The following is a 25,198-nucleotide window of genomic DNA, read 5'->3' as shown; positions in this document are numbered from 1 at the left end:
GGGGACGTGTTGCCAAGAGGGCACTGGGAGGAGACTGATGCTGCCCTTACCAGTTACCACGATAACCCAAGAACAGATGGGATGGAGGGTATCTCACCTCTCGCTGGCTTGTAAATAATGCCATGGAGGACTCACCTCTCCTCTGAAACTAGAACTGAGCCTCCAACAGAGAAGAAGAATGTGCCAAAGTTAATCTAGCAAGTCATGTGAGTGGCGGACAGATAAGATCTTTTACTGACTGTTATGACACAATAACATGACTCACTACATCTTGAAGAATGAGTTTTTCTAGAGGACAAGGCAGCAGGGGATGCTCTAGGCATTGGACATGCATGTGCAAAGGCATGGCAGTATAATCAAAACATGGTACTTCCAGACAACTTGCTGGAGTGGTGATAAGAAATGATACTGGTCAGGGAGCAGTATACTGATGACTCAGAGCCCAGTTCCTCATCGTGTTTGCAAAGCATCTTCTACACGGAAGATGCACTGCGCTGTATCGTGGTCCGAACGCGGGTTGGAAAAGAATTCCCAGACACAAGGCAGAATGTAAAGAAGATAGAATTTATTAGAGAGAGGGTCTCTGCCAGAACGGTGGGCCAACTTCCTAGTAGTCTGGGAGAGTCGAGCCGGAACGTGTGCTATTGATCAGTTTTTATAGCTAGAAAACAATGGAATGGTCAGAGGTGAAAATTTCATTTACTGATTGGTCGAGGCACATATACCTTCCTTCTATAGGGTGGGAGTGGGACAGGGCGGATGCCTTTCCTTATTTGGGACAGGTCCCATTGCCCAGGTGGGCTCAGGAATTTCGTATCCATCACAACATGGTGGGGAGGGCGATTAAGAGTCCGGTAGGGGGTGTAACGCTGACACTTTTTCAGTCAGGGTCGTCCTTTGTCCTTGCTTGGAGCACCACAGCCTATGCAACCAGGATGCTCCAGACAAGAGCTTTCAAGGAGCTGGCTATAGAAAGCATACAGACATGAAAACAAATGCATGAGTGAATATCAAAGCATTTGAATAAAGTGCTCATGATTGCTGTTTTGCTCTTATTCTCCTTTATAATCTGCAGTTTAGCAGGAAAGGCTGTTAGATGTAATCCCGTGGTTATAATATAAAATACATGCACCGTTTGTCTCCAGTGAGCACCTCAGCTTTAGGATAGGATGCTGAAGGAACTTTGCTTACTGCCTGCGTGCTTGGGAGGGGTACATGGAGCACGCTGGGTGAGCAGCAAAGCAGTCTACCAGCTCCTCTGTCTCACCATCTGGCTTCTCCAGTCCTCAAATAACACCTGCCCTGACCACCCTATTGAAAATGGAACCCCCATCTGCCACCCAACACTCCCTATTTTCTTTTCCTTGTTTACTTTTCTTCACAGCATTTATCACGTTCTAACACACTATGAAATATATTCACTTGTTTTGTTTATCGGCGTCTCCCTTTCCCCCCCCCAGTAGAAAGTAATCTCCATGGGGGCAGGGGTTTGTCTGTTTTGCCTAGAACAATGCAATGCCCCTAGTCCTTGTGAAATGTGGAATGAATGTAATGCTATGACTTCTTAGCACATCAGTCACACCCCCATCAAATGTAAGTTAAAAACCCACCCATGGGCTTACCTGGTGGCACAGTGGTTGAGAGTCCGCCTGCCGATGCAGGGGACATGGGTTCGTACCCCGGTCTGGGAGGATCCCACATGCCGCGGAGCGGCTGGGCCCGTGAGCCATGGCCGCTGAGCCTGCGTGTCCGGAGCCTGTGCTCCGCAACGGGAGAGGCCACAACAGTGAGAGGCCCGCGTACTGCAAAAAAAAACCAAAAACAAACAAACAAAAAAAACCCATCCAGTGCCAAATATTAATTCATGGATCAGCACCATTAGGATTATAAATGTTACTGCTTCCCTCCGGGATTATGGACATTGAAGAGCTGAGGCTTTTGGTCATTCCAATAAGGCAACAGGTTGAACAGATTTAGAGGCTTTGGGGTCAGATAGACCTGGATTCAGACTCTCCTAAGCAGTGAATGAGTTAGGGCAAGGTTTTCTAAACTTCCTTGAGTCTTAGTTTATTCATCTATAAAATGTACAGTGATACTAACCTCCTAGGGTTGCTGTAAAGACTGGATGGGATAAAGCAGAAAGCACCCTACATGTGGTGCAGGGTATGACCTCGATGAGATCTGTTATTATTTTCTCATTATCATTTTGGGAGCTGTATTAGTCTTCTGGGGCTGTCATAATAAAATACCACAAATTGAGTGGCTTTAACAACAGAAATTTATTTTCACGTAGTTTTGGAAACTGGGAAGTCCCAGATCAAGGTGTTGGCAAGTTTGGTTTCTCCTGAGGCCTCTCTCGTTGGCTTGCAGATGGCCACCCTCCACTGTGTCCTCACATGGCCCTTCCTGTGTGCATGTGCATCCCTGGTGTTTCTTCCTCTTCTTAGGAGGACATCAGTCCTGATGGATTAGGGCCCCTCCCTTATGACCTCATTTAACCCTAATTACCTGTTGAAAGGCCCTATCCCCAAATATAGTCACAGTGGGGGTTAGGAGTTAAACATAGGAATTTGGGGCGGAACACAGTTCAATCCATAACAGATGCTGAGGAATTTTCAACAAAGTATATCCAATTTTGATATATTTAATAGTTAGGAAATATTTAAATCCCAGAAATAAAAATGTTTTATTGGGTTTTATTTGTTTGTTTTTTGACTAGCAGATAGGCACTGAAAAGGGCGTAGATGCAAGTATTTGGTAGCTGGTGTTCATTTTACAAACAAGAAGAAAGAAAACCAAGGGAAGAGGGAAACGTGGAGAGAAACAGAAAGAAGACACAGAAATAAAACTATGAAATGACCCCTTACCGAATGGTAGGGCTGTACGTGAGGATGCATTTGAAGAGAACAGTACCAGGGAACAAGAGGAAATATAACTAGCTCCCACTGGAGAGAAAGGAGAGAGAGAAAAACTATATTTCTTGCTTTTCTTTTCGTTTTTTTCTTTTTGGCTGCATGACATGCAGGACATTAGCTCCCCGACCAGGGATTGAACCCGTGCCCCTGCAGTGGAAGTGCGGAGTCTTTCTGATGGCAAATGTTTATCTAATCAAGAGAGAAACTGTCAGCTTCTTGGTCAGTTGAGTCTGATGTCCCCTCCTTCCCTGCCAGGGAATTCAGCACGTGTAGAGCAGAGCTACTTCTAACTAAAATATTTTATTTATTTATTTACTTGGTTGCGCCGGATCTTAGTTGCAGCAAGCAAGCTCCTTAGTTGTGGCTTGCCAGCTCCTTAGTTGTGGCATGGTTGTGGGATCTAGTTCCCTGACCAGGGATGGAACCCAGGCCCCTTGAATTGGGAATGCAGAGTCTTAAACCCTACGCCACCAGGAAAGTTCCTGGGGGAGATTTTTAAAATAAGTTTTTTACCAGTAGATTACTATTTTGTACCAAAAGCGAAACCATAGACACCTTCCAAATGTAAATAGTAATTTTATAAAGAAGCAGCTTACAGGCTTAGGGGCAGGTACATCTCTAAATTCACCCTGCAAAGTGGAGCCATAGACACCGGGGCCTTCCTACCTGCTTAGTCACTTTTCCTGCCCATATCCAGGAAGGTTTTGGCGAGAGGGCTCCAGATTGTATTATTTTTTCCAGGTATTGTTCCAGAATGCCTGGAAAAAATAATATTGTACTAATGCAAAAAAAAAAAGAAAGAAAGAAAAAGAAAGAAAAGGCTCCACTTGCATCTGTGTTCAGAGCTTTTTTTTCTTGGTTTGATCTTATTGTTTTGTAGAGTACTCTGAATTTCTTTGAGATTTGTAGCACACCCATCCGGCAGACACACTTAATATTTTGGGGTCAGGCCTCTGCAAAGCGTGTGTTAGAAGTGACTGGCGTGGTCTTGACTCACCCTGCCTTCCTACACTTGGGAATGGTCCCACCATCTCCAGACTTAGAAAATTGTGGGTTTCATCAAGTTTTTTAACTGGAGCTGCAAGAGTGGATCTGTGCATCTTCTAAACCTAGGGAACTACGTCTGTATTCTTGGCCTGTCATGTTAACAAATTCCAGTAATAAATCGATAGGAAAGAAAAACTAAAACGTATCTGGTACTCTGCTAAGCACATGTACACATAACAGTTCATGTTAATCCTCCCAGAAGATATGAACAAGAGCAGGCAAACAGAGATTATGAGCCCCGCCAAAGCTACCCGCTAGTAAGTCCTCACCTGGAATGTTCCTCTGGGTCCAAAGCACCTGCTCTGATGTGCTTGAAGCCCCATTTGTGCCTTCACCTGTAGGAACTCAGTGACATCCATCCACTTTGGCATGATGTCCGTATTTTATGCTCTCATTACTTACATGACTCATCCCCCCTGAATCAAAAGTACTCATGTTGGATATGTATTGGAAAAAATATTTATCATCAATATGTATAGTTTTCTTATTTATTCTCTTTCCTTTATGCAAAATATTGTACAAGTTTTGCTTTCAGAAAATCTGCATCATAAGAGTTTGTGCCTGAGGTGTAAACAGCCAAGTCATGATGCACAGTAAGGAGAAAATGAGAGTAATCGTGAATTCTGTAGGACCTCCAATATGATTTATTGTAATAGAATGTTTTTAAATAAAGAATATTGCTTAAAGCTGCATTTCTGGATCTCATGACCTAGGAGAGGAAGCAAATCTAATAGCTACCACCTCTGTAGTGAATTTTCAAGTCAAAATAATAGCTTCTAATCAGTCACCTCTAGAATGTTGATTCCAAGGTTTCAGCCAGAGAATAAGGATGGTACTAAAGCATGCATAATAAGCCTGAGTGTGGTGCTATCCCTCGTTCCTGTGCCACTTTATAAAATAAAAATGGTATTATTATTATTTATTGTTTTTAAAGTAATACTTTTCCCATAAAATCTTGTAGTATTACTTTTTGCATTTATCATAATAGTCCATCTAGATTTTATTTTTGAATGTAGTTGGAGGTAGAAGTTTAAATTTATTTCTTTTAAGTAGATGCCTTATCATATCAACACTATTTATTAATAATTCATCCTTTTCTTCTGAATTTGAAATAATACCTTTACCATACATTAGTTTCCCATTTACATCTGACGCTACTTCTGAACTTTATTCCATCCAGTCTACCAGTATATTTGTTTATTATATACAAATACCATACTATTTATTTATAATCACCTTCTATTACATTCTATATTGCAAGATATTATTCTTTCTTCCCAAGATTTTCTTGGCAATTTTCACATATTTATTTTATAATATGAATTTTATAAAATTTTGTCCTCTTACCAGAATAGGAAAGTGAATTCTGATTGTTGTTGCATTAGATTTATATATTAATTTGGGAGAGGGTGAGTTTCTTTTTTTAGAAATTGAAATTTCCAATCTTAGAATATGAAATGTCACTCAATTCGTTCAGGTATTGGCGTTAGGACCATCAGTAACATTGAATAGCGTTTTTTTATTAGGTTCTGTAACCTTTATGTTTGTTATTTTTAGGTATTTTAGTGTTTTAAATTATTGTGTGTGGGGTACATTTTTTCCCATATCCATATCTAAATGCTTATATTATAAATATTATATATAAATTATTTATTTTAAATAAAGCTATTTTATGTATAATTTTGTATATCCAATCTCCCTATTAAATTTTCATGAATTCTATTCAATAGTAGATTTTTAGCTATCCTATCTATTAAAACACCTTCTCTTCCTTCCATTTATTTTCTTATTTTATTGTATTAGCTGGAGAACCAAAAGTACTGTTGAATAAAAGTAGCCTTGTTCCTGATTTATATGTCAAGGCTTCAGTATTTTACCATTCAATATGGTGTTTACCAGGTGTATGGGTTTGTATATATGTGAGTGTGTGTGTGTGAATATATTTTATATTTAAGTAATTTCATTCTATCACTATTTTTCTTAGGATTTTTTTTTTTTTTTACTTAGGATTTATATTAGGAATGGCTACTGAATTTTGTCAGCATTTTGGGACTTTGATTAATCTAATCCTAGGATATTTTCTCTTTGATTTATTAATGCAGTGAATTATATTGATATTAAATATTAGGAATGTAGTTTAGGAAAATATATGAGTAACCTTCAAGTGTGGGAGGCCTTCTTAATATAGGAAACACAAAAGTCATAAGGGAAAAGATTTCAAGATTTAAGTTTAGAAAAAAATGTTGGGAACTTCCCTGGTGGTCCAGTGGTTAAGACTCCGTGCTTCCATCGCAGGGGGCACGGATTCAGTCCCTGGTTGGGGAACTAAGATCCCGCTTGCCACACGGTGCAGCCAAAAAAGAAAAAGAAAAAACCTTACATTTCTGAAATGGTGCATACAACATAAACAATGTCAGTTGACACCCTTATGAAACAAAGAATTATAACCACTACTTAGGATAAAGAGACCTTTTATGAATTGGTAAGAAAAGGATAAGCCATAAGGGAAAATAAAAACAACACGATACGATCAGGCAATTCATTAATTCAACAGTTTTTTTTTTTTTTTTAAGTTCCTACTATATTACTGACACTCTTCTAGATCCTGAGATAATAGCAATGAGCAAAACGATCAAAGACTCCCAGCCTCCTGACCTAATGTTCTAGCGGGGGGATTCATCTCACAACATGTTCTGGAGGTCCCTCCCCGGCAGCACATGGAGATCTTCCTCATTCTTTTTTAGGACAGAGAATGACAAGTACATACTCCTTTGTATGGTTGTGTGAAAAGTTTATTCAACCAGTCTCCTGCTGCCACACGCAGGTTGCTTCTAATCTTTTTAGCTTTTGCAAATAATACCTCAGTGGAGAACCTCGTTTATTATTAGATCATGCTAAATTTCCCTCCCTAGCTGTTGTACCATAATCATGAGATTTCCTGTTTCTCCACAGCCTTGCTAACAGAGTGTTTTCAGTCTTTAGGATTTTGTCAGTCTGGGTAGGTGAGAAACAGAAAACACATAAGTCGGTGTGATTTTAATACGCTTTCTATTATTCTGAGTGAAATTGAGCATCTTTTCGTGTTTATGGGCCATGTGAATTTTTTTCCTGTGAACTTGGTTTTCCTGTCTTTTGCTCACTTTTAAAATTAATTTGTTGGTCGTTTCTCTATTTCTACAAACTCTTTAGGGAGATTAACCCTTTGCTGTGATATTAACTGTGAATGTTTTTCCCAGTTTATCATTTTTCTTTTGTCTTTGTTTGCTGTATTTTTTTTTTAAATCAGGCTTCTTGCTATGCTTTTAGTACAGTGAAAATTACCCTTTTTAGGTTCCATAAATTTGATAAATGTATAACCACCACCTTATAATAAAGATATAAAATATTTTCACCAACCCCAAAAGTTTTCTCATGTCTGTTTGCAGTGAGTCCCCCTTCCCGCCTCCATCCCCTGGTACCACTGACCTGATTTCTGTTTTGCCTTTTTCAACATGCCCTAAATGGAATCATACAGTATATCTGGTTCTTTTTTATATCTGGCTTCTTTCACTTAGCATAATGCCTTTGAGATTCAACCATGTTTTTGCATGTATGAGCAGTTCTCTTTATTGCTGAGTAATATTTCTTCGTTTGGATGTATTTATCTATTTACCAGTTGATGGATATTTTGGTTGTTTCCAGTTTGGAGGTACAGTGTATTATGAGCAAAGCTGCTTTAAACATTTCCATACAGGTCTTTGGCGACTTTGCCGTACAGAAGTTTTTTATATTTATATAATCAAATGCATAAATCTTCTCTTTTATGGCTTTTGGATTTTGAGACATAGTTAGAAAGATAATAAGAGGATTCACTATTTTTTTTCCTTCTAGTACTTGTATGGTCTCATTTTTTTTACATGCAGATCTTTGATCTTTTTGTAATTTATCCTGATGTGAGGCATAAATCAGTTTTCCTTTTCCAACTGGCCACCCAATAGTCCCCAAATTCCTATATAAATCTTTTAAATCTGATTTAAGAAAATCTATTTTACAATTATTTGTAATTACTTATAGTTTATTAGAAACATTTTAAGTTTATGACAATTATTTGTGTTTATCACAAATATTCAATTAAAGTTAGAAGTTAAAAACCTATTTTTCTTTAAACCCTCAAATACAACTTACAAATCTAGGAAATTCAATTATAAATCAAGTAATTTTGTATTAAAATTAAAACACTCATTTTCATTGTTCTTTGATTAATGTTTAATTAGCTTATACATTTAACAAATTGTAATCCCTTAAACATTTAAGCACAGTTTACAAACTTAATCAAATTACCTTAAAAATTATAAATTAAAGCCACAAAACTTGTAAATCTAATAAACTAAATTCTCTTAAATTTAAATGACACTGACAAACATGATTAAATCCTCTTAAGCATTTCAATCTATCTCCTGAATTTAATATATTTGGTTTTCTCAAGTACTTCTGAAATCTAAAGAGACATAATTACAAATCTAACAAAATCAAAACACATGTTTATAAAACTGTAGGGAAACAAACTTAAAAATGTAGATGATCAAACTCTTTTAAACATCTTAAAATCATTATAAATTTAATAGATATTCCTAAGTTTAAACGTTGACTACCAACTTAATCATTTGCATTAGCCTATGTATTTAAATTAAAATGACAAATACAGTATGTCAGATTCTTGACAGCATTTTAAACATCTTAAGGATACACAAAGTGCAGCTTCTAGTTATAGTACTATTGTATATCTTCCCTGCCTCTAGCAGTGCCGCTAAAACAATAATTATAGGGTTTTTCTAAAGCATAAACCCGCAAAGACAAAAGAGAATGGGAAAGGTGACAAAGGCAACAATTTTGCATGCTGAAAAGCAGATGACTTACTGGTAGCTGATTTAACAGCCCTGAAAAAGCTGAATTCTAAGCTAGTGGTAGGGAAGTCAGGAAGTAATCAGATTTGTGCCCCAGAACCTCAGAGCAGGGTGGCTCAGGAATGGACGGAAATAGGTTCTTTTTGAATGCTAGAGTAAAAAAGGACCTTCGAACAAGAAGGATGTTTGACATCCTGTTTGTGTGTGTGTGTGTGTGTGTGTGTGTGTGATCCCATTTCCCTGATTAGGGATCGAACCTGGGCCCCAGCAATGATAGCACCAAGTTCTAACCACTGGACCACCAGGGAGTTCCCAACAGCCTGTTTAAAATGTGGTTAGAACCACCTTCATCTTCGTCCCCTACTCTCCTTTGCACAACCAGCAAGAGCTTTGCCTCACCACCCAGGAGAAGACCAGAAGTTTGGTCTCTGGTGGGGTAAACTAGGGATACAATGGACTCAGGACTCCAGGCCACTGGGGACAGAGGAACTCAGGGCTGAATATGGCAAGGGATTAAGTGAAAATCCACATACTGAACTGGGAGACTCACTCTAACTTCCCAGTGGCTCACAGAAAGCTGTGGGCAGCCAGGTTTATACCCTCCAGGAAGAAAGCTGGAAGATTCTTCACCAGGCTGAAAAGAGATCTCAAGATATTAATAGTCAGGATCCTCCAACCAAAGAGCTTCAGCAGATCACCCTACAGTGAGGTCCTCCTCTGGCCAAGCCCTGCTCAAATGCCCAGATCTTCCAGTCAGCTTCCTAGCACCCTACTCCTGAATACACATGAATGGTGATGAGTTATCAGGCTTTTGAGGAAAGCCAAAACAAATTAACAGTAACAGCAACATACAGGAAATGTAACCTTGGAAAAAACAAAGACAATGAACAAAGGCAGAACAAAATACTCATCAGTAATATCCTCAGAAGGATAAGAAAGTTATTGTATCCATGAAACAAGGACAGTACACAATAAAAAAGAAGCACTCAGAAAACTAAAAAGAGCTTTTAGAAAACAGAAATATATAGGAAAAACGAAAAACTGCTTAGAAGGGTTGGAGGATAAAATTGAGAATATCTCCTAGAAAAAAAGAATCAAAAGTAAATGATGGGGCTTCCCTGGTGGTGCAGTGGTCGAGAGTCCGCCTGCTGATGCAGGGGACACGGGTTTGTGCCCCAGTCCGGGAAGATCCCACATGCCTCAGAGCGGCTAGGCCCGTGAGCCATGGCCGCTGAGCCTGTGTGTCTGGAGCCTGTGCTCTGCAACAGGAGAGGCCACAACAGTGAGAGGCCCGTGTACGGCAAAAAAAAAAAAAAAAAAAAAAAAAAAGGCGTTTTTTAAAAAAAAAAAAAAAAAAAAAGTAAATGATGGGCAGTAGGGAAAAAAACGTAATACAAGAATTAGACCAGGATGTCCAATACCTGGAAAAAAAGAAATTCCAGAAAAAATTATACAAGAAAATGTCCTAGACATGAAGTATTCCCAGATTAAAAGCTCTCACCAAGTACCCTGTAAAATAAATGAAAAAATGAGATACCATGCCAGGTATCTCAAGCAAAGTCCGTTGAGGAGGGAGAAACCACACTTATTTTACCAGAAACAATTTATTATTAAGGATTGTTAACTAATAGAAGATGGTTAACAACTTAAAGGGTAAAAGAGGGCAAAAACTTGTACACGAATGTTTATAGAACCTTTATTCATAGTAACCAGAAACTGGAGTTAAGCATGAAAACAGTAGTTTGGAAGAAAATCTAGAAGTTGTGGGAGAGCACAGTTTGAATCCAGGATGAAAATGGGAGGGAATAGGGGTGAATCTGAGATGTCTACAGCTTTCCCAAAGTGGAAATCAAAAGGAAGCTAGCTCTAAGTCACTGCAGAGCCAGCTTAAGAGCCCAGCACTTTACTGCTGTTATCACCATGCTCTCCATGCCACAGAGATAATATTCTGAGTAAAACATTAAAGACTCAGACGTTGAATATGGGAAAGTTTTAGGAATACCTTCATCTATTTATTCTACTTATATTTTCCATTTTTAGATGTATACAAGGCTAATGTAAATTTATTATATTAAAATTAACGTAATACATGTATTGTGTTAATATAATTTATAAAATTAATGAAGTACAGTTGACCCTTGAACAACAAGGCGGGGGCAGCCACTGACCCTCCATGCAGTTATAAATCCTTGTATAACTTCAGCGTCTACCCTCCTGTTGAAGGTTTTGCATCTGTTGCAGGAAGGGGGACCCCTTCCAGCGGCTGAGAGTGGGCTCTTGTCTAATACTCGGAAATGAATTGTCCAAGGAAACACACGTGCTGACAAAATGAGAGACTTTATTGGGAAGGGGCCCCCGGGCGGAGAGCAGCAGGGCAAGGGAACCCAGGAGAACCGCTCTGCCATGTGGCTCGCAGTCTCAGGTTTTATGGTGATGGGGTTAGTTTCTGGGTTGTCTCTGGCCAATCATTCTGACTCAGGGTCCTTCCTGGTGGCACATGCATCGCTCAGCCAAGATGTATTCCATCGAGAAGGATTCTGGGAGGCTGGTAGGATATATGGACTGACGTCTCCTCTCTCCTTTTGACCTTTCCCGAATTCTTCCAGTTGGTGGTAGCTTGTTAGTTCCGTGTTCCTTACCAGGACCTCCTGTTGTAAGATAACTCATGCCAGTGGTTACTATCGTGCCTGTCCAGGGCGGGCAGTTTTGGTCAGTGGTTCCCCTAATACATCTGTAGATTCAACCAAATGCAGGGCATGTAGTCCTGCAGTATGTATTTAGTGAAAAAAAACTGCCTAGGGCTTCCCTGGTGGTGCAGTGGTTAAGAAAGAATCCGCCTGCCAATGCAGGGGACACGGGTTCGAGGCCTGGTCCAGGAAGATCCCACATGCCGTGGAGCAACTAAGCCCATGTGCCACAGCTACCGAAGTGCATGTACCTAGAGCCTGTGCTCCACAACAAGAGAAGCCACTGCAGTGAGAAGCCCATGTACCACAACAAAGAGCAGCCCCTGCCCGCCACAACCAGAAGAAAGCCTGAGTGCAGCAATAAAGACCCAACGCAGCCAAAAATAAATAAATAAATAAATAAAATAAAATAAATAAGACTCTACCTCCAAATACAGTCATTAAAAAAAAAAGAAAAACCTGCCTATACGTGGACCTGTGCAGTGCAAACCTGTGTTAACCAAGGGTCCACTATAATTGCTAAAAATAACATAATAAAATACATGTCTAGTGAAGAATAAAAGAGCTCTTTCAATAACTGTAAAACAAGTGATAGAAACCCATTGTGTTTCAGTTTCCTTAAGAGTGTTATTTCTTTCTATATAATAAATAATGCTATGGCATTCAATGGATGGTGTATTAAATCTGATGGAACATAGCATTATTTCACATAAAAACAAGTTTAAAGGAAAAGAGGTTCCCAACACAGGGACGGTGCTCTGGCTCCTTCTCTCCACAATCTATTGGTTCTGCCTCCTCCAGGAAACATTCTTGTCACCTCAGGCTGGCTCCCCTCATGGTCACAAAATGGCTGCTGCTTCTCCAGTGATCGCATCAAAACACAACAGCCAGTGCCCAAAAAGGGGCTGTGTTTCTCCTGTGAATGAAAAATGTTGCCTGCCATATCAGTAAACAAAGGATGTTGCAGCCATCAAGCCACTACAGCCATCCTGGATGGTGAGCCCTGAGGAAGCTCAGGATGGAGACCAACGGGCTGCCCGCTGCCAAGCCCTCAGCCCCTGCAGCCACCCCCAGCGGTGCACCCTGAGGGGACTCAGGATGGGAAAGAAACAGGATACTGGCCCTAGATAGCTAAAGGAAAGATTTCAGTGAGCCGAGATTCTTGCACCTCCCCATACATAGAAAAGTGCTAAATTCATTAACTTGACATATCTCATTTTCTTTAATTAACAGTAATCTTTTGATGTTCCGACTACCTGCTCTTTGTCACAAAACTCCTATATATCCTGTCTGAGAAGCTGCCTCCCTGGCTTGAAGTCCTCAGAAAGTCTGCCAAATAAAACATAATTCTCAACTTTTGGGTTGTGCATTATTTTTCAGTCAACACTCCTTATAAGTGATAAAATCTTTCCCAGAAGCTCCTGCAGATTTCTCCTTCTGTATCATTGGCCAAAATTTTGTCACATGCCCATGCCCATACCAGTCATTGGCAGGGGGAACAAACCTACAAGGAATGGCTTAGACCCATCATGTCGCACCCCCTGGAGCTAGAGATGAGGCCCATTCACTGAGCACAAGCAATGCAGAGGAGGGAGGCTATGGGAAAAATCAGGGTTCATGTGGAAAGAGCAGGTGGGCAAATGAATGCTGGGGAGCAACCAACAATGTCTGCCACCGATTCCTAATCACACCCACTGTGTTAGAGGTGCACTAATTCGACTCTCCGAGGGCAGCTTCATTTCTGAGTTCTTAAAGGAAGAAACATTTCAGTGTAGTTAGTTTTCCCTTATTAAAACTTCCATTGATTCCATTTTCATTTCAGCCTCAGACTCATCTTTCCCATATTTAATAATGATGCTTTTATTCCTAATGTATAAAAATTGCTCCTATTCCAGAGGAAATTTTTCAATAGCTGAAAATCTAAGTTTTGCTGTGTTTAGACCAATTGAGCCAAACATAGACACATAGGGGAACACATATTTAAAGTTGTAAATTTGGACCAAAAGCATATCATAATTGTTTATAGTTTAAATATGCAGTGAATGAAAATAATCTTCATAATTCATTTAAAATACAATATCTTTCTACATTTTGGAATGCCAGTGCTTTGTGAGCTTTTGAGTAATATCAAAAGGTAAAATTACTCGCAGTTTGCCCTTGCAATTCTTGCTTCTCCATTTCTCAGTAGAATGTTCAGGTAACAAAATCCTTCTTCATCAAATAAAATATCTAATTTCATAAACTCTCTCTGACACAATCTCAACCCCACTCTGTAAAATCCCCAAATTATATATGATTTCCAAAACAGGGAGAAATTTGATCTGATAGAATAACAACAGTCTGCAGGAGAAAGCAGAAACAGTCGTGTGCTAAATTACAATCGTATTTCCTGGACAGATGCTTAGAAAGAGTCAGAATGCCCCATTTGGTATGCGGTATCTGGCAAGTCACCCTAATCCTTCATGAGCAACTTTGTGTATTGACTGGATAGATGGATGACTATTTAATTATGCTGTTGAGAAAATACTTACTGCAAAGAATGTGCAATTCTTAATGATTTTTGATGATTAGAAAAGTCAGATACCAAGTCAGAGGGAAAAGCTGAAATAAAGATCCTTGAAGAATACAACTAAGAAAGCAGAACTTGATGAAGTATGTTTTTGTTTTCTTTTTGACCATGCGGCATCTTAGTTCCCCGACCAGGGATGGAACCCGTGCCCCCTGCGGTGGAAGCACGGAGTCTTAACCACTGGACTGCCACAGAAGTCCCAATGAAGTATGGCTTAATATTGTTAGATAGTTGATGAGAACAAAGACAAGGTTCTGATCTGTAGGTATTTGGGGGCTGAGTGTGTTATAAGTATGAAGGGGTGACCAGCAAGGGAACAAGAGGGAAAGAGGGAAGGAAAGAGGCAAGGACCGTCCGCTACGGAGCTCACGGGCTGGCATCATGTGCCTGGCATCGTGCTGGGCACTTTGGATTTATCCCAGGTCATCCCTCCAAATTCAATGAAGTGGGCAACGTGGTTGTTTCCATTTTGGAGATGAAGAAACTGAGGTCACAAGAGATTAAGACATTTGCCCAAAAGAGACGTTCCTGGTGGTCCAATGGTAAGGAATCCGCCTTCCAATGCAGGGGACATAGGTTCAATCCCTGTTGGGGGAGCTAAGATCCCACATGCCGCACAGCAACTAAGCCCACGCACCACAACTAGAGAGCCTGTGCTGCAAACTACAGAGCCCATGTGCTCTGGAGCCCGTGCACCACAACTAGAGAGAGAAAAACCCGCATGCCACTACTAGAGAGAAGCCCGTGCGCTGCAACAAAGAGCCCGTGCTGCAGCGGAAGATCCCACATGCCTCAACAAAGACCTAATGCAGCCAAAAATAATAAATATTTTTTAAAAAGACATTTGCCCCAGGTAAATGGCAGAGACCACGGTTTAAACCCAGACCCTTCGAACACCAGAGTCTCTGCTTTTGTCCCAGCAGCAGGATTTTTCAAATGTAGTGATGGGAGTAACACAATCTCTGAACCTGGGGGACCGGGGTGGGGTGTATATTGCCCAAATATACTCAAATGCTGAGATGCCCACTGTGCCCACCTTTTCCCAGTGCCTCCTGAGTTCCTCTCCTGGTGGGCAAAGGACTTAAGCTTTAGGGACCTTCACTGGGTGAATGACAAATACCTCGTCGTCTTGCCATAATAATTCGTGCAGAAGAGACATCGGGATCAATGAGGAATCTTATACCTCTCTTTTAAAAGTAGCTCAGTTTTCATTTGGAAGGTGAAGAAACTTTTGAAGCTTCAATGTTGGTACAGGAGAGAATTTGTGATGATGAACTGATCTTGATTAAAAACACTAAGGCTCGCACCTCTGCGTCATTCATCTTACTTGGGGCAAATGATTTCACGTGTGGCGAGATGGAGCACTCGTTACCTGATGCTCTTTGTGTGGTGAGAGTTTTGGAATCAAAATCTGTGGGTCCGGGTAGAAGCAGATTGTAGAAGCAGCCCTCTCCGAATACCTTGAAGACTATGCAACCAGCATGGGCTCCCGGGAACAGCTTGCTTTGCCGAGTTTGCAAGATCTCTTCTTGTTATTCCTAACGCTCTGGCCGTTAATGCTGTCCAAGACTCCACAGATCAGGCTGCAAAATTGAGAGCTTTTCATAATGAGGCTCAGAACGCAAAAATCTAAAATGGATCGGTCTTGACTTGGTCAATGGTAAACCCTGAGACAACAAACAAGCAGGGGTGTAGGAACCAACCATAGACAAAGTTAAGAGTTTGAAATTTGCAACTGAAGCTGCAATTACCATTCTTCGAATTGATCTTACTAAATTACACCCAGAAGACAAAGATGATAAGCATGGAGGTTATTAAGCTGCTGTTCACTCTGGAGTCCTTGATGACTGATCTGATTTCTTTTATTTATAACAATGTTAGATGCAATTTTCTTTTTTTTTTTTTTGGTGGTACGCGAGCCTCTCACTGTTGTGGCCTCTCCCGTTGCGGAGCACAGGCTCCGGACGTGCAGGCCCAGCGGCCATGGCTCACGGGCCCAGCCGCTCCACGGCATATGGGATCTTCACGGACCGGGGCACGAACCCTTGTCCCGTGCATCGGCAGGGGGGCTCCCAAGCACTGCGCCACCAGGGAAGCCCCTTAGATGCAGTTTTCTTGTACCTCGAGTATTACACGTTAAAGTGCAACAAGCTGTCAAATAATAAATACAAGTAGCTCAATTTTCAAATTTATTAGAATGATTCACTGGAAATATCAGAGAAAATATGCTAAATTAAAATTTTAAGGAATTCTCACAGGTCACATGATTTCTATTGAGATACCAAATGATGGTGTGTGTTGTATAATGAGGCTGGCTGCCAGCCCTTCCTGGAGAGGGTATGAGGCAATGAAAGAGAACTAGACTCTTTCTAGGTCAGCCTCTGCCTGGGAGAGGAGCTGGGACAAGTTATGTCACCGTCTGCCGTCGACTTCTTCATCCATGAAAAGACAGTCAGTCTCGCACTGCTCACAGGTGATTGGGAGCCTGATGAAACCCATGTTCCAGCCAGATCTAAACCGTTGCAGAACCCCTGGGAAGCTCCTCTGTGGCTTTTCTTGCAGCCAGGATTGTTCATTAACAAAACATTCGCAGCTGATAAGATGTTCAAAACAGTATTTACAGATTTTAAGGTTTTCAAAATAGAGATAAATATATAACAATAAATTTCTATGCACTATGACTTAAGCTAATACCATGAGAGTTAGTAGCCAACTCACAAATATTTGGTGGCTACACTTTAGCTTCCTTCAAACTGTATCTGTGAAGTGAGATAATTGCATTTATTTATTGCCAAGCTAATATGCTCCTTCCTCCTGCACATAGAAATATTTTCCTTTAAATATTTGGAGCAGAGGTGTATACACTTGTGAGCCTTTTAACAAATGATCATTAACATTGTTCTATGTTATTAATCATTTCTTCACAAATTGTTTTATTGGCCACAGAGTATTCCATCATCTAAATGGGCCATGATTATTTAACTAGCCCCGACTATTGGACCGTTAGGTCAGCACTGATTTTTCATGATTTTAATTAACCTATGACAAACATTCTTATATAAAAAATGTTGTACATGTCTCTGATAACTTCCTTAGGAGTAGAATATCTGGGTCAAAGGGAATGGATGACTTTAAGGTTTTTGATAGATATTGCCAAGCCAATTTACACTCTTCTCAATGAGTATTAAGGGGCTGGGCTCCCTTTTTTTTTTTGTCCTCACCAATATTGGGTTTTGTCACTTAAAAAAAAAAATCTTTAAAATTTGAGAGACAGTAAGTGTTAGAAAATATCTGTCTCATATCTTTTTCTGTTTTGATAAGTACAGTATGTTGAACATAATAGAGTCTTGACTAGACTCAGTTGTGGTTCTAAGGCGCATATTTCTGTGCACTGCTCTGTAGAGGTGGTCTGATGAGTTATAGTATGCAGGTTGTACGTAAAGAAAGCTTCGTGACTCAGAACAAACCCTGTGTTGAAGAGTTAACAGTGAGGAGGCTTGGGTTCTGGTTTTAACCAGCCGCGTTTCCTTAGGCAAGTGTTATATCCTTAGGCATTTACCTTAAATACCTCAGAGGAGCCAGTAGTATGCTTGTCTGTGTGTGCAAGGTAACTTGAGTCTGTGTCCTGAGGAGTCTCCCTCTAGAGGCCATGACAGCAAGCACTTTGAATATTGCCTTCTCAATCAGTACCAGAGGGCTAATTAATTAGCAGAAGAAATGTCAGAAATAATTCTTAATTGGTGAAATGGATGATATGCAAGATATGAAGCTGACAAGTAAGATTGTACAAGTGTCTGTCTGCCTTTTTTTTGAACAATGTAAGAAGTAAGCTCTGTAACCAAATGTTTCTGGGTTACGCCCTGTCTAGAACTCCATGCATTCCAAAATCTTCCACTTAACCCACGATTTAGTTGCTTGATCCAGCTAGAGGGGTAGCTGATTAGCTCACTATAATTTAGGTGCTCTTGTCCCAGAGAGAAACTTTCCTGAGAAGGTTCCTGTAGGGTGCCAGAGTGGATGGGAGGGGGCACCCCACTGAGCTTCTAGAAACATGTTTTGGACTCCTGTGGTGTCTTTCTTATGTCAGAATTTAATTGTAACATAACATCTGGTAGTGTGGTTGTAGGGAGGGACACCTATCACTTCTGACTTAACCTGTTTGAAATATTTTCCTCACATGAGTCACAGGAAATGGACTTAATTATTTCTGACTTCCCAACTAGTTCTAAAAGTTCTAGATGATGTGTATAAAGAATGTTGCATTAGATTCAGATGACCTGGCATCTTCATCCAATGGGAATATTATTTATAATATTTAATGTTAATTAATTAATTTTTGGTTGCATTGGGTCTTCGTTGCTGTAAGCAGGCTTTCTCTAGTTGAGGTGAGCACGGGCTACTCTTCGTTGCAGTGCGTGGGCTTCTCACTGCAGTGGCTTCTGTTGTTGTAGACCATGGGGTCTAGATGAGCGGGCTTCAGTAGCTGTGGCATGCAGGCTCAGTAGTTGTGGCTCACAGGCTCTAGAGCACAGGCTGAGTAGTTGTGGCTCATGGGCTTAGTTGCTCCACGGCATGTGGGATCTTCCCAGACCAGGGCTCGAACGTGTGTCCCCTGCACTGGCAGGTGGATTCTTAACCATTGCATCACCAGGGAAGCCCTTAATGTTAGTTTTAATAATACTTAATAGAAGGAGATGAAAAGGAAAATTGAAGTGCAGAGAGATTAAATAGATGAGCCAAGTCTGTCTTTGCTCCAAAATTCATGCTGTTTCTCCTGTAATACCTGATACCCTTTGGTTATAGATTGAATTGTGTTCCCCCTTTAAAGTCTTATGTTGAAACCCTAACCCTTAATGTAACTGTATTTGTACATAGGGCCTTTCAAGAACTAATTAAGGTTAAATGAGGTCATCATTGTGGGGCCCTAATCCGATATGACCAGTGTCCTTATAAGAAGAGAAAGAGACACCAGGGATGCACATACCCAGAGGAAAGATCACATGAGGACACAGTGACAAGGTGGCATCTGGAACCAAGGAGAGAGGCCTCAGGAGACACCAAACTAGCCAACACATTGATCTTGGACTTGCATCCTCCAGAACTGTGAGGGAATAAATTTCTGTTGTTCAAGCCACCCAGTCTGTGATATTTTTTTATGGCAGCCCTAGTAGACTGCTATACCCTTAACTCTCTGGAGATGGGGCAGAAAGATACCAAAGAGGATGATTTTGGTGAGCCTTATGCTGAGAAAAAAACAAAAGTGGCAGGCTAAGGGATTTTCTGAAAGGAATCAGCGACCACAACATTCTGAGATTATGGAGTTTTGTAACCTACGTATGTATATATTTTCCCTCTGCTCCCAAGGAGGCTCCCAAGGCAGTAGCCCAAGGAGGTGCACCCAGGACCTGTGAGGACCACGGGGAGTGTTGGGTGGCTGGGGATGGGGGAGAGGAAACTAAATAAAGGGAGCCGTCTTAGCAAGTTTCACCTACTTAACAATTTTGCGTTGGATAGAACTGAACTAATTTTTTTGTTTGTTTTTTTGTTTTTGCGGTACGCGGGCCTCTCACTGTTGTGGCCTCTCGCGTTGCGGAGCACAGGCTCCAGACGCGCAGGCTCAGCGGCCATGGCTCACGGGCCCAGCCGCTCCGCGGCATGGGTATGTGGGATCTTCCCGGACCGGGGCACGAACCCGCGTCCCCTGCATCGGCAGGCGGACTCTCAACCACTGCGCCACCAGGGAAGCCCGAGCTGAACAAATTTTAACCTTACATGGTAATGCCAGCGAGGAAAGAAACCAGAACTAGGAAGCCAACCAGTTTCTCAGCACTGTCTGTCTCCTTACCCATCTTTTCCCTGGGAGCCCTACAGCAGGAAGAGGTTGGTTGACACTGCTATGAAATCAACATAGAAACTAAGTGCAGTCCATAACCATGGAAATGAGGTTTGCCTCTGATAAACCAAAATGCTCATAAAAGTGAAATGCACTGTCAGCAGATCCATTACCAAGAAGTGTCTTGGGTAATGACACTCTGATGCGTCAATCAAGGCATGATGGTGCTTTTCCTGGCTCTACCCAAGTACCTGTCTCTCTCCACGAGAAAAGTATCCACTCCTCGTGTCTGCTCTGTAGACATTGAAGGGAGGAGGAGAAATAAGCAATTACTTTGGAAATGGCTCCCAAAGGTAAAGAATCTGTTCTCAGGAGCAGCTAGCCATTTGGCTCTGGGTGATTTAACACCAATTGACTTGAGAGATTTTTAAGATTCCTTCCAGCACTTTGGTTTTGTGCCCCTAATTTCTAAGGAAAATGTTTACTGATGCACAGACCTCACCTCTAATTTGATGTGATGCCAGTTTGTGAAGTTATACCTGCTGTTGGACACACAGCCTTATGTGCCTTCCATGATGGTGATTTTTTTTAAAACCCCAGACCTAAACGCAGCTGTTGATATTGAAATCAGTTTTAGTTCATCTCACTTTCTATCTGTTCAATCACAGGTAACCTTTAGATGGTGGAAGATCTCTCTGAGGAGTGAGTATAGATCAACAAAACCTGGAGAAACAAAAGAAACTCATGAAGACTTCCTAAAGAACTCACATCTTCAGGGTAAGGAAGGGAACATATTATGTAAACTTGCTGCTCTTAAGTTCTCTTTAGTTAGTGACAGATTTTGTCAGTGAAGTATCCAGTATCTCATCATTTGAAATGATATGTAATTATGTACTTAATTGGATATAACAGATATGATGGAACACTGGGATATTAAAAGGCAGAAAATCGTTAACATATCCAGAAATTTCTTTTGGGAAAAAAATCTTTAAGCATTTAAGTTTCCAGGTTAACGTGTAGATTTCATTAATAATCTTAAATCATGTAGTAAATATAAATTTTTAACCCAATATTTAATTAAAACAGGTTTCCTTTAGTTAAAAATAAGTTAAAAGATTATTCAATGATGGCTGTAAAGCAATTACACTCCAATAAAGATGTTTAAAAAAAGATTATTTAAAAACATAATCAAATTATGAGACTTCCCTGGTGGCGCAGTGGTTAAGAATCCGCCTGCCAAAGCCTGGGACATGGGTTTGAGCCCTGGTCTGGGAAGATCCCACATGCCGTGGAGCAACTAAGCCCGTGCACCACAACTACTGAGCCTGTGCTCTAGAGCCTGTGAACCACAACTACTGAGCCGGCGTGCCACAACTACTGAAGCCTGTGCTCCGCAACAAGAGAAGCCACCGCAGGGAGAAGCCCACACACCACAACGAAGAATAGTCCACACTCGCTGCAACTAGAGAAAGCCTGGGCACGTAGCAACGACGACCCAACGCAGCCAAATAAATTAATTAATTAATTTAAAAAAATTCAAATTATCAATTGTTTGAATTCTTATGCATTTTTGCATTCATTTAAAATCTCTACCATTTCTTTTAATATCAAGGTTTTCATGAGAAGCAGTCCTAATCAAGTAGCATTTGGACTTAATAATAGAAATTACCCTTCAATTTCCCCTTTGTTTTTTTCTTTCTCAATGTGAAGATTTCAAACATAAAGTGTAGACAGAATGTTTTTTAAAAAAACTCCCATGTACCCATAACCCAGTTCAATAATACTCAAAATGTGGCCAAAAATGTACACAAACCTACTGTTCTCACTGGATTTTGAAGTGAATCTCAGTTGCTGCATCACTTCATCCTAAACTATTTCAGTATGTGTCTCTGAAAGGACTCTCTTTAAACTCTTCAATAATTATTCCTTAATAATAAGCTTTTAAAGCTAGAAGGCACTTTAGAGATCCTTATTTTATTATAAATAATTAACAATGTTATTACTATTAATATCAGGGCTTCCCTGGTGGCATAGTTGTTGGGAGTCTGCCTGCCAATGCAGGGGACACAGGTTTGTGCCCTGGTCCGGGAGGATCCCACATGCGGTGGAGCGGCTGGGCCCGTGAGCCATGGCCGCTGAGCCTGCGCATCTGGAGCCTGTGCTCCGCAACGGGAGAGGCCACAACAGTGAGAGACCCACGTACCGCAAAAAAAAAAAAATAATAATATCAAGCACTTTCATATACATGTTCTCATTTTGTTATTATAATATTCTTGTGTAATAAATAGTATTATTCCTTTTTCTCGAATGAGATTCAGAATGTATGTGACTTTCCCAGGTCCCACAGCTAACTACTGACATTGCCAGGCCTAAGCATTGAGAATAGAAAAAAAAAAAAATCTTATTTTAATTTCATTTTATTTATTTATTTTTTGTTTGTTTTTTAAAAATATTTATTTATTTACTTTGGGCTGCGTTGGCTCTTAGTTGCGGCACACGGCATCTTTCGCTGCAGTGTGCAGGCTTCTCTCTAGTTGTGGTGCGTGGGCTCAGTAGTTGCAGCATGTGGGCTTAGTTGCCCTGCAGCATGTGAGATCTTAGTTCCCTGACCAGGGATCAAACCCACGTCCCCTGCATTGGAAGGTGGATTCTTAACTACTGGACCACCAGGGAAGTCCTCCCAAAACCTTACTTTTATTTTTTATTTATTTATTTTAAAAATAAATTTATTTATTTATTTTTGGCTGTGTTGGGGTCTTCATTGCTGTGCGCGGGCTTTCTCTAGTTGCGGCGAGCGGGGGCTACTCTTTGTTGTGGCACGTGGGCTTCTCATTGTGCTGGCTTCTCTTGTTGCAGAGCACAGGCTCTAGGCACGTGGGCTTCAGTAGTTGTGGCACACGGGCTGAGTAGTTGTGGCTCACGGACTCTAGAGTGCAGGCTCAGTAGTTGTGGCGCATGGGCTTAGTTGCTCCGCAGCATGTGGGATCTTCCTGGACCAGGGCTCAAACCTGTGTCCCCTACATTGGCAGGCGGATTCTCAACCACTGCGCCTCCAGGGAAGTCCAAAATCTTACTTTTAAAAGGCACGCTCTGGGTGGATCTTTGATAATCAGTGTTGTTAAAGACTTTCTCTTATTTAACACTATAGCATATAATAGTTGGTTTTTAAGAGACAGAGTAGGTTTGGTTTGGTTTTGCTTCCTTAAATAGTTAAACATCTGGGTTGATTGCACTCAGGTTTTGATACTATACACATCTTATTTTGTTAACTCCTTTTTAGAAAGTATTTATAAAATTCATTATTGGCTTGAAAAGAACGATGTTGAAGAAAGACTGCCCACTTTTCATTGAATAAAAATCAGTCTAGGCAGGCCTTACTTATTTAATTGTGGGATAGACAGGTTTCTGCCCAGATAGCTATAAAGTAAACTTCTGTAAAACACATTTCGTTTTCAAGTTAGGTTCAGTTTTATTTTCTAAGCACAACAGTACCTAATCCAGAGCTATATGTCTAGGGAGTGCTGAATATTTGTTGACAGACCATGGGATTTTTCTGATTGACTTCAACAAAAACCTGGAGATGTGGGTTTGGGCCAGAGAGATGGGAGGTGATCGTCTCTTGAGTAGAGGCTTAAGGGCCAACACCTGTCTCTTGCGTCTCTGACACCCTTGCCCCCTAATAAAACACTGACGGTGAGGGTGGGGCAACATCAGCTTCAGGATGACCACTTGTGGGTTTCCTGATCCCAGAAGAATAAACAAGAAAGCGGGAATTTATGCGTCTGACAGAGACCTGGCTTCCTGCTGGCTCCCCACCCGCATGGAGAGAGGAGAGTTGCGGAATTCAGTGGAGGAATACACCCAAACAGGCTTTTAAAATTGCAGTTTTGAGAGCTGCAGTTTCGCGCCAGGAACAGCACAGAGATACCAAATTAAATTGGCCTGGCAAGTTCAAAGGCATCTGCGTCTCACTTTGTAGCCTTCCTACAGCACTGGAGTCTTGGCAGAGGGAAAAACTCCAACCAACACTGTTGTTCTTCCTTCTCTTCCCCCTCAGTTCTTAGGAATCCCTCAGAAAGCCCAGAAGAGGGGTGCGCTGTGGCACAGAGCAGGGCTCAGGGGTCAGCGGCCAGGTTAGAAACTCTGCTGCCTCTGCCGGGTTCTGTAACCCCCTCCATGAGCCCATTTCTTCCTCATATCTGAGGGTCAAATGCTTACTCGATGTGGTCGCTTTGAGCTTTCAATGACCTGACACATGAAAGGTATTTAGAAAGGCGCACAGTAGAATCAGCTCTTAATCGTTGTTTGCTGTTATTAAGTTTAGGATGTTTGGATTTATTTTGCCCCACCCCCTACTTATCATATTCCCAAGATCCCCCCAAAGTTTTTTCATCCAAAGTCTTCTCTTGCTAACATCCTAAACACCAGCAGCACGTTTCTAGAAATCCGGGTCAGCCTTGGTGTCAGTCCTGACAGAGGACGAGAACCGTGTTCTCTTGCTTCCTCGGCCTCTCAGCAACACTAGTTCAGGGGTGACGTTTTCTTCGCTGGCTTCCGGGAGCACCTCGGTCTTGGTCCTCCTCTTGCCTCACTGGCGTCTTCTTGGTCTCCTTGCTGGGTCCTTCTCATCTCTCCAGATCTAAATGTTGGGGCCCAGGGTTCAGCTCTAGTGCCTCTTCTTTTGTCAGTCTGTACTTACGCCCTGGGGAATCGGATCCAGTGTCTGGCTTTAAATGCTGCCCATAAGGGGATGAGTCCCAAATTGGTATCTCCAGCCTGCACCTCTCCCCGGAACTCCACACTCAGATATTTATCTAGCTGCCCCCTTGATATCTGCACTAATGTATCTAACAGGCTCTCAAAGGTAACGTGTCCAAAAATAGCTCCTGATCCTTCCTCTGCCAAAAAGTAAGGCCGCAAATCCTAGAGTTATCCTTGGTTCCTTTATTTCTCTTACATGTTCGATCTAATCCTTCAACAAAATCAGAATCTGAACTGTGTTCCTCTGTGTGCATGCCCCTCCCTGGGGTCTCTCTATGTGTCCGAATTTCCTCTTCTCATAAGAATACTAGTCATGGGACTTCCCTGGTGGTCCAGCAGCTAAGACTCTACGCTCCCAATGCAGGGGCCCCGGGTTCCATCCCTGGTCAGGGAACTAGATCCCACATGCCACAACTGAGAGTTTGCATGCCAAAACTAAGACCAGGCACAGCCAAATAAATAAATGTATATATTTTAAAGAGTACTAGTCAGGGCTTCCCTGG

At 41.3% G+C, this 25,198-nt stretch overlaps 1 protein-coding gene and 2 pseudogenes across 1 annotated transcript in view; all 3 read left to right on the top strand.

The window, feature by feature from the left end:
* The window catches only part of FBXO36 (F-box protein 36), a 97,456-nt gene that overhangs the window by 34,247 nt on the left and 38,011 nt on the right, over positions 1–25,198 (top strand). Inside the window, exon 2 of the mRNA XM_024740638.1 lies at positions 20,603–20,711. Within this exon, the coding sequence (XP_024596406.1) occupies positions 20,603–20,711 (109 nt within the window). The remainder of the gene's footprint in view (positions 1–20,602; positions 20,712–25,198) is intronic.
* LOC112396709 (T-complex protein 1 subunit alpha pseudogene) lies at positions 11,361–15,952 on the top strand (annotated as a pseudogene).
* The window catches only part of LOC112396762 (lymphocyte antigen 6E pseudogene), a 13,083-nt pseudogene continuing 8,512 nt past the window's right edge, over positions 20,628–25,198 (top strand).

Source organism: Neophocaena asiaeorientalis, unplaced genomic scaffold, assembly GCF_003031525.2.
Source record: "Neophocaena asiaeorientalis asiaeorientalis breed wild unplaced genomic scaffold, Neophocaena_asiaeorientalis_V1.1 scaffold388, whole genome shotgun sequence".
NCBI lineage: Eukaryota > Metazoa > Chordata > Mammalia > Artiodactyla > Phocoenidae > Neophocaena > Neophocaena asiaeorientalis.
Note: the sequence above shows the minus strand (reverse complement) of the source record. Positions and strands in the feature narration are given on the sequence as shown.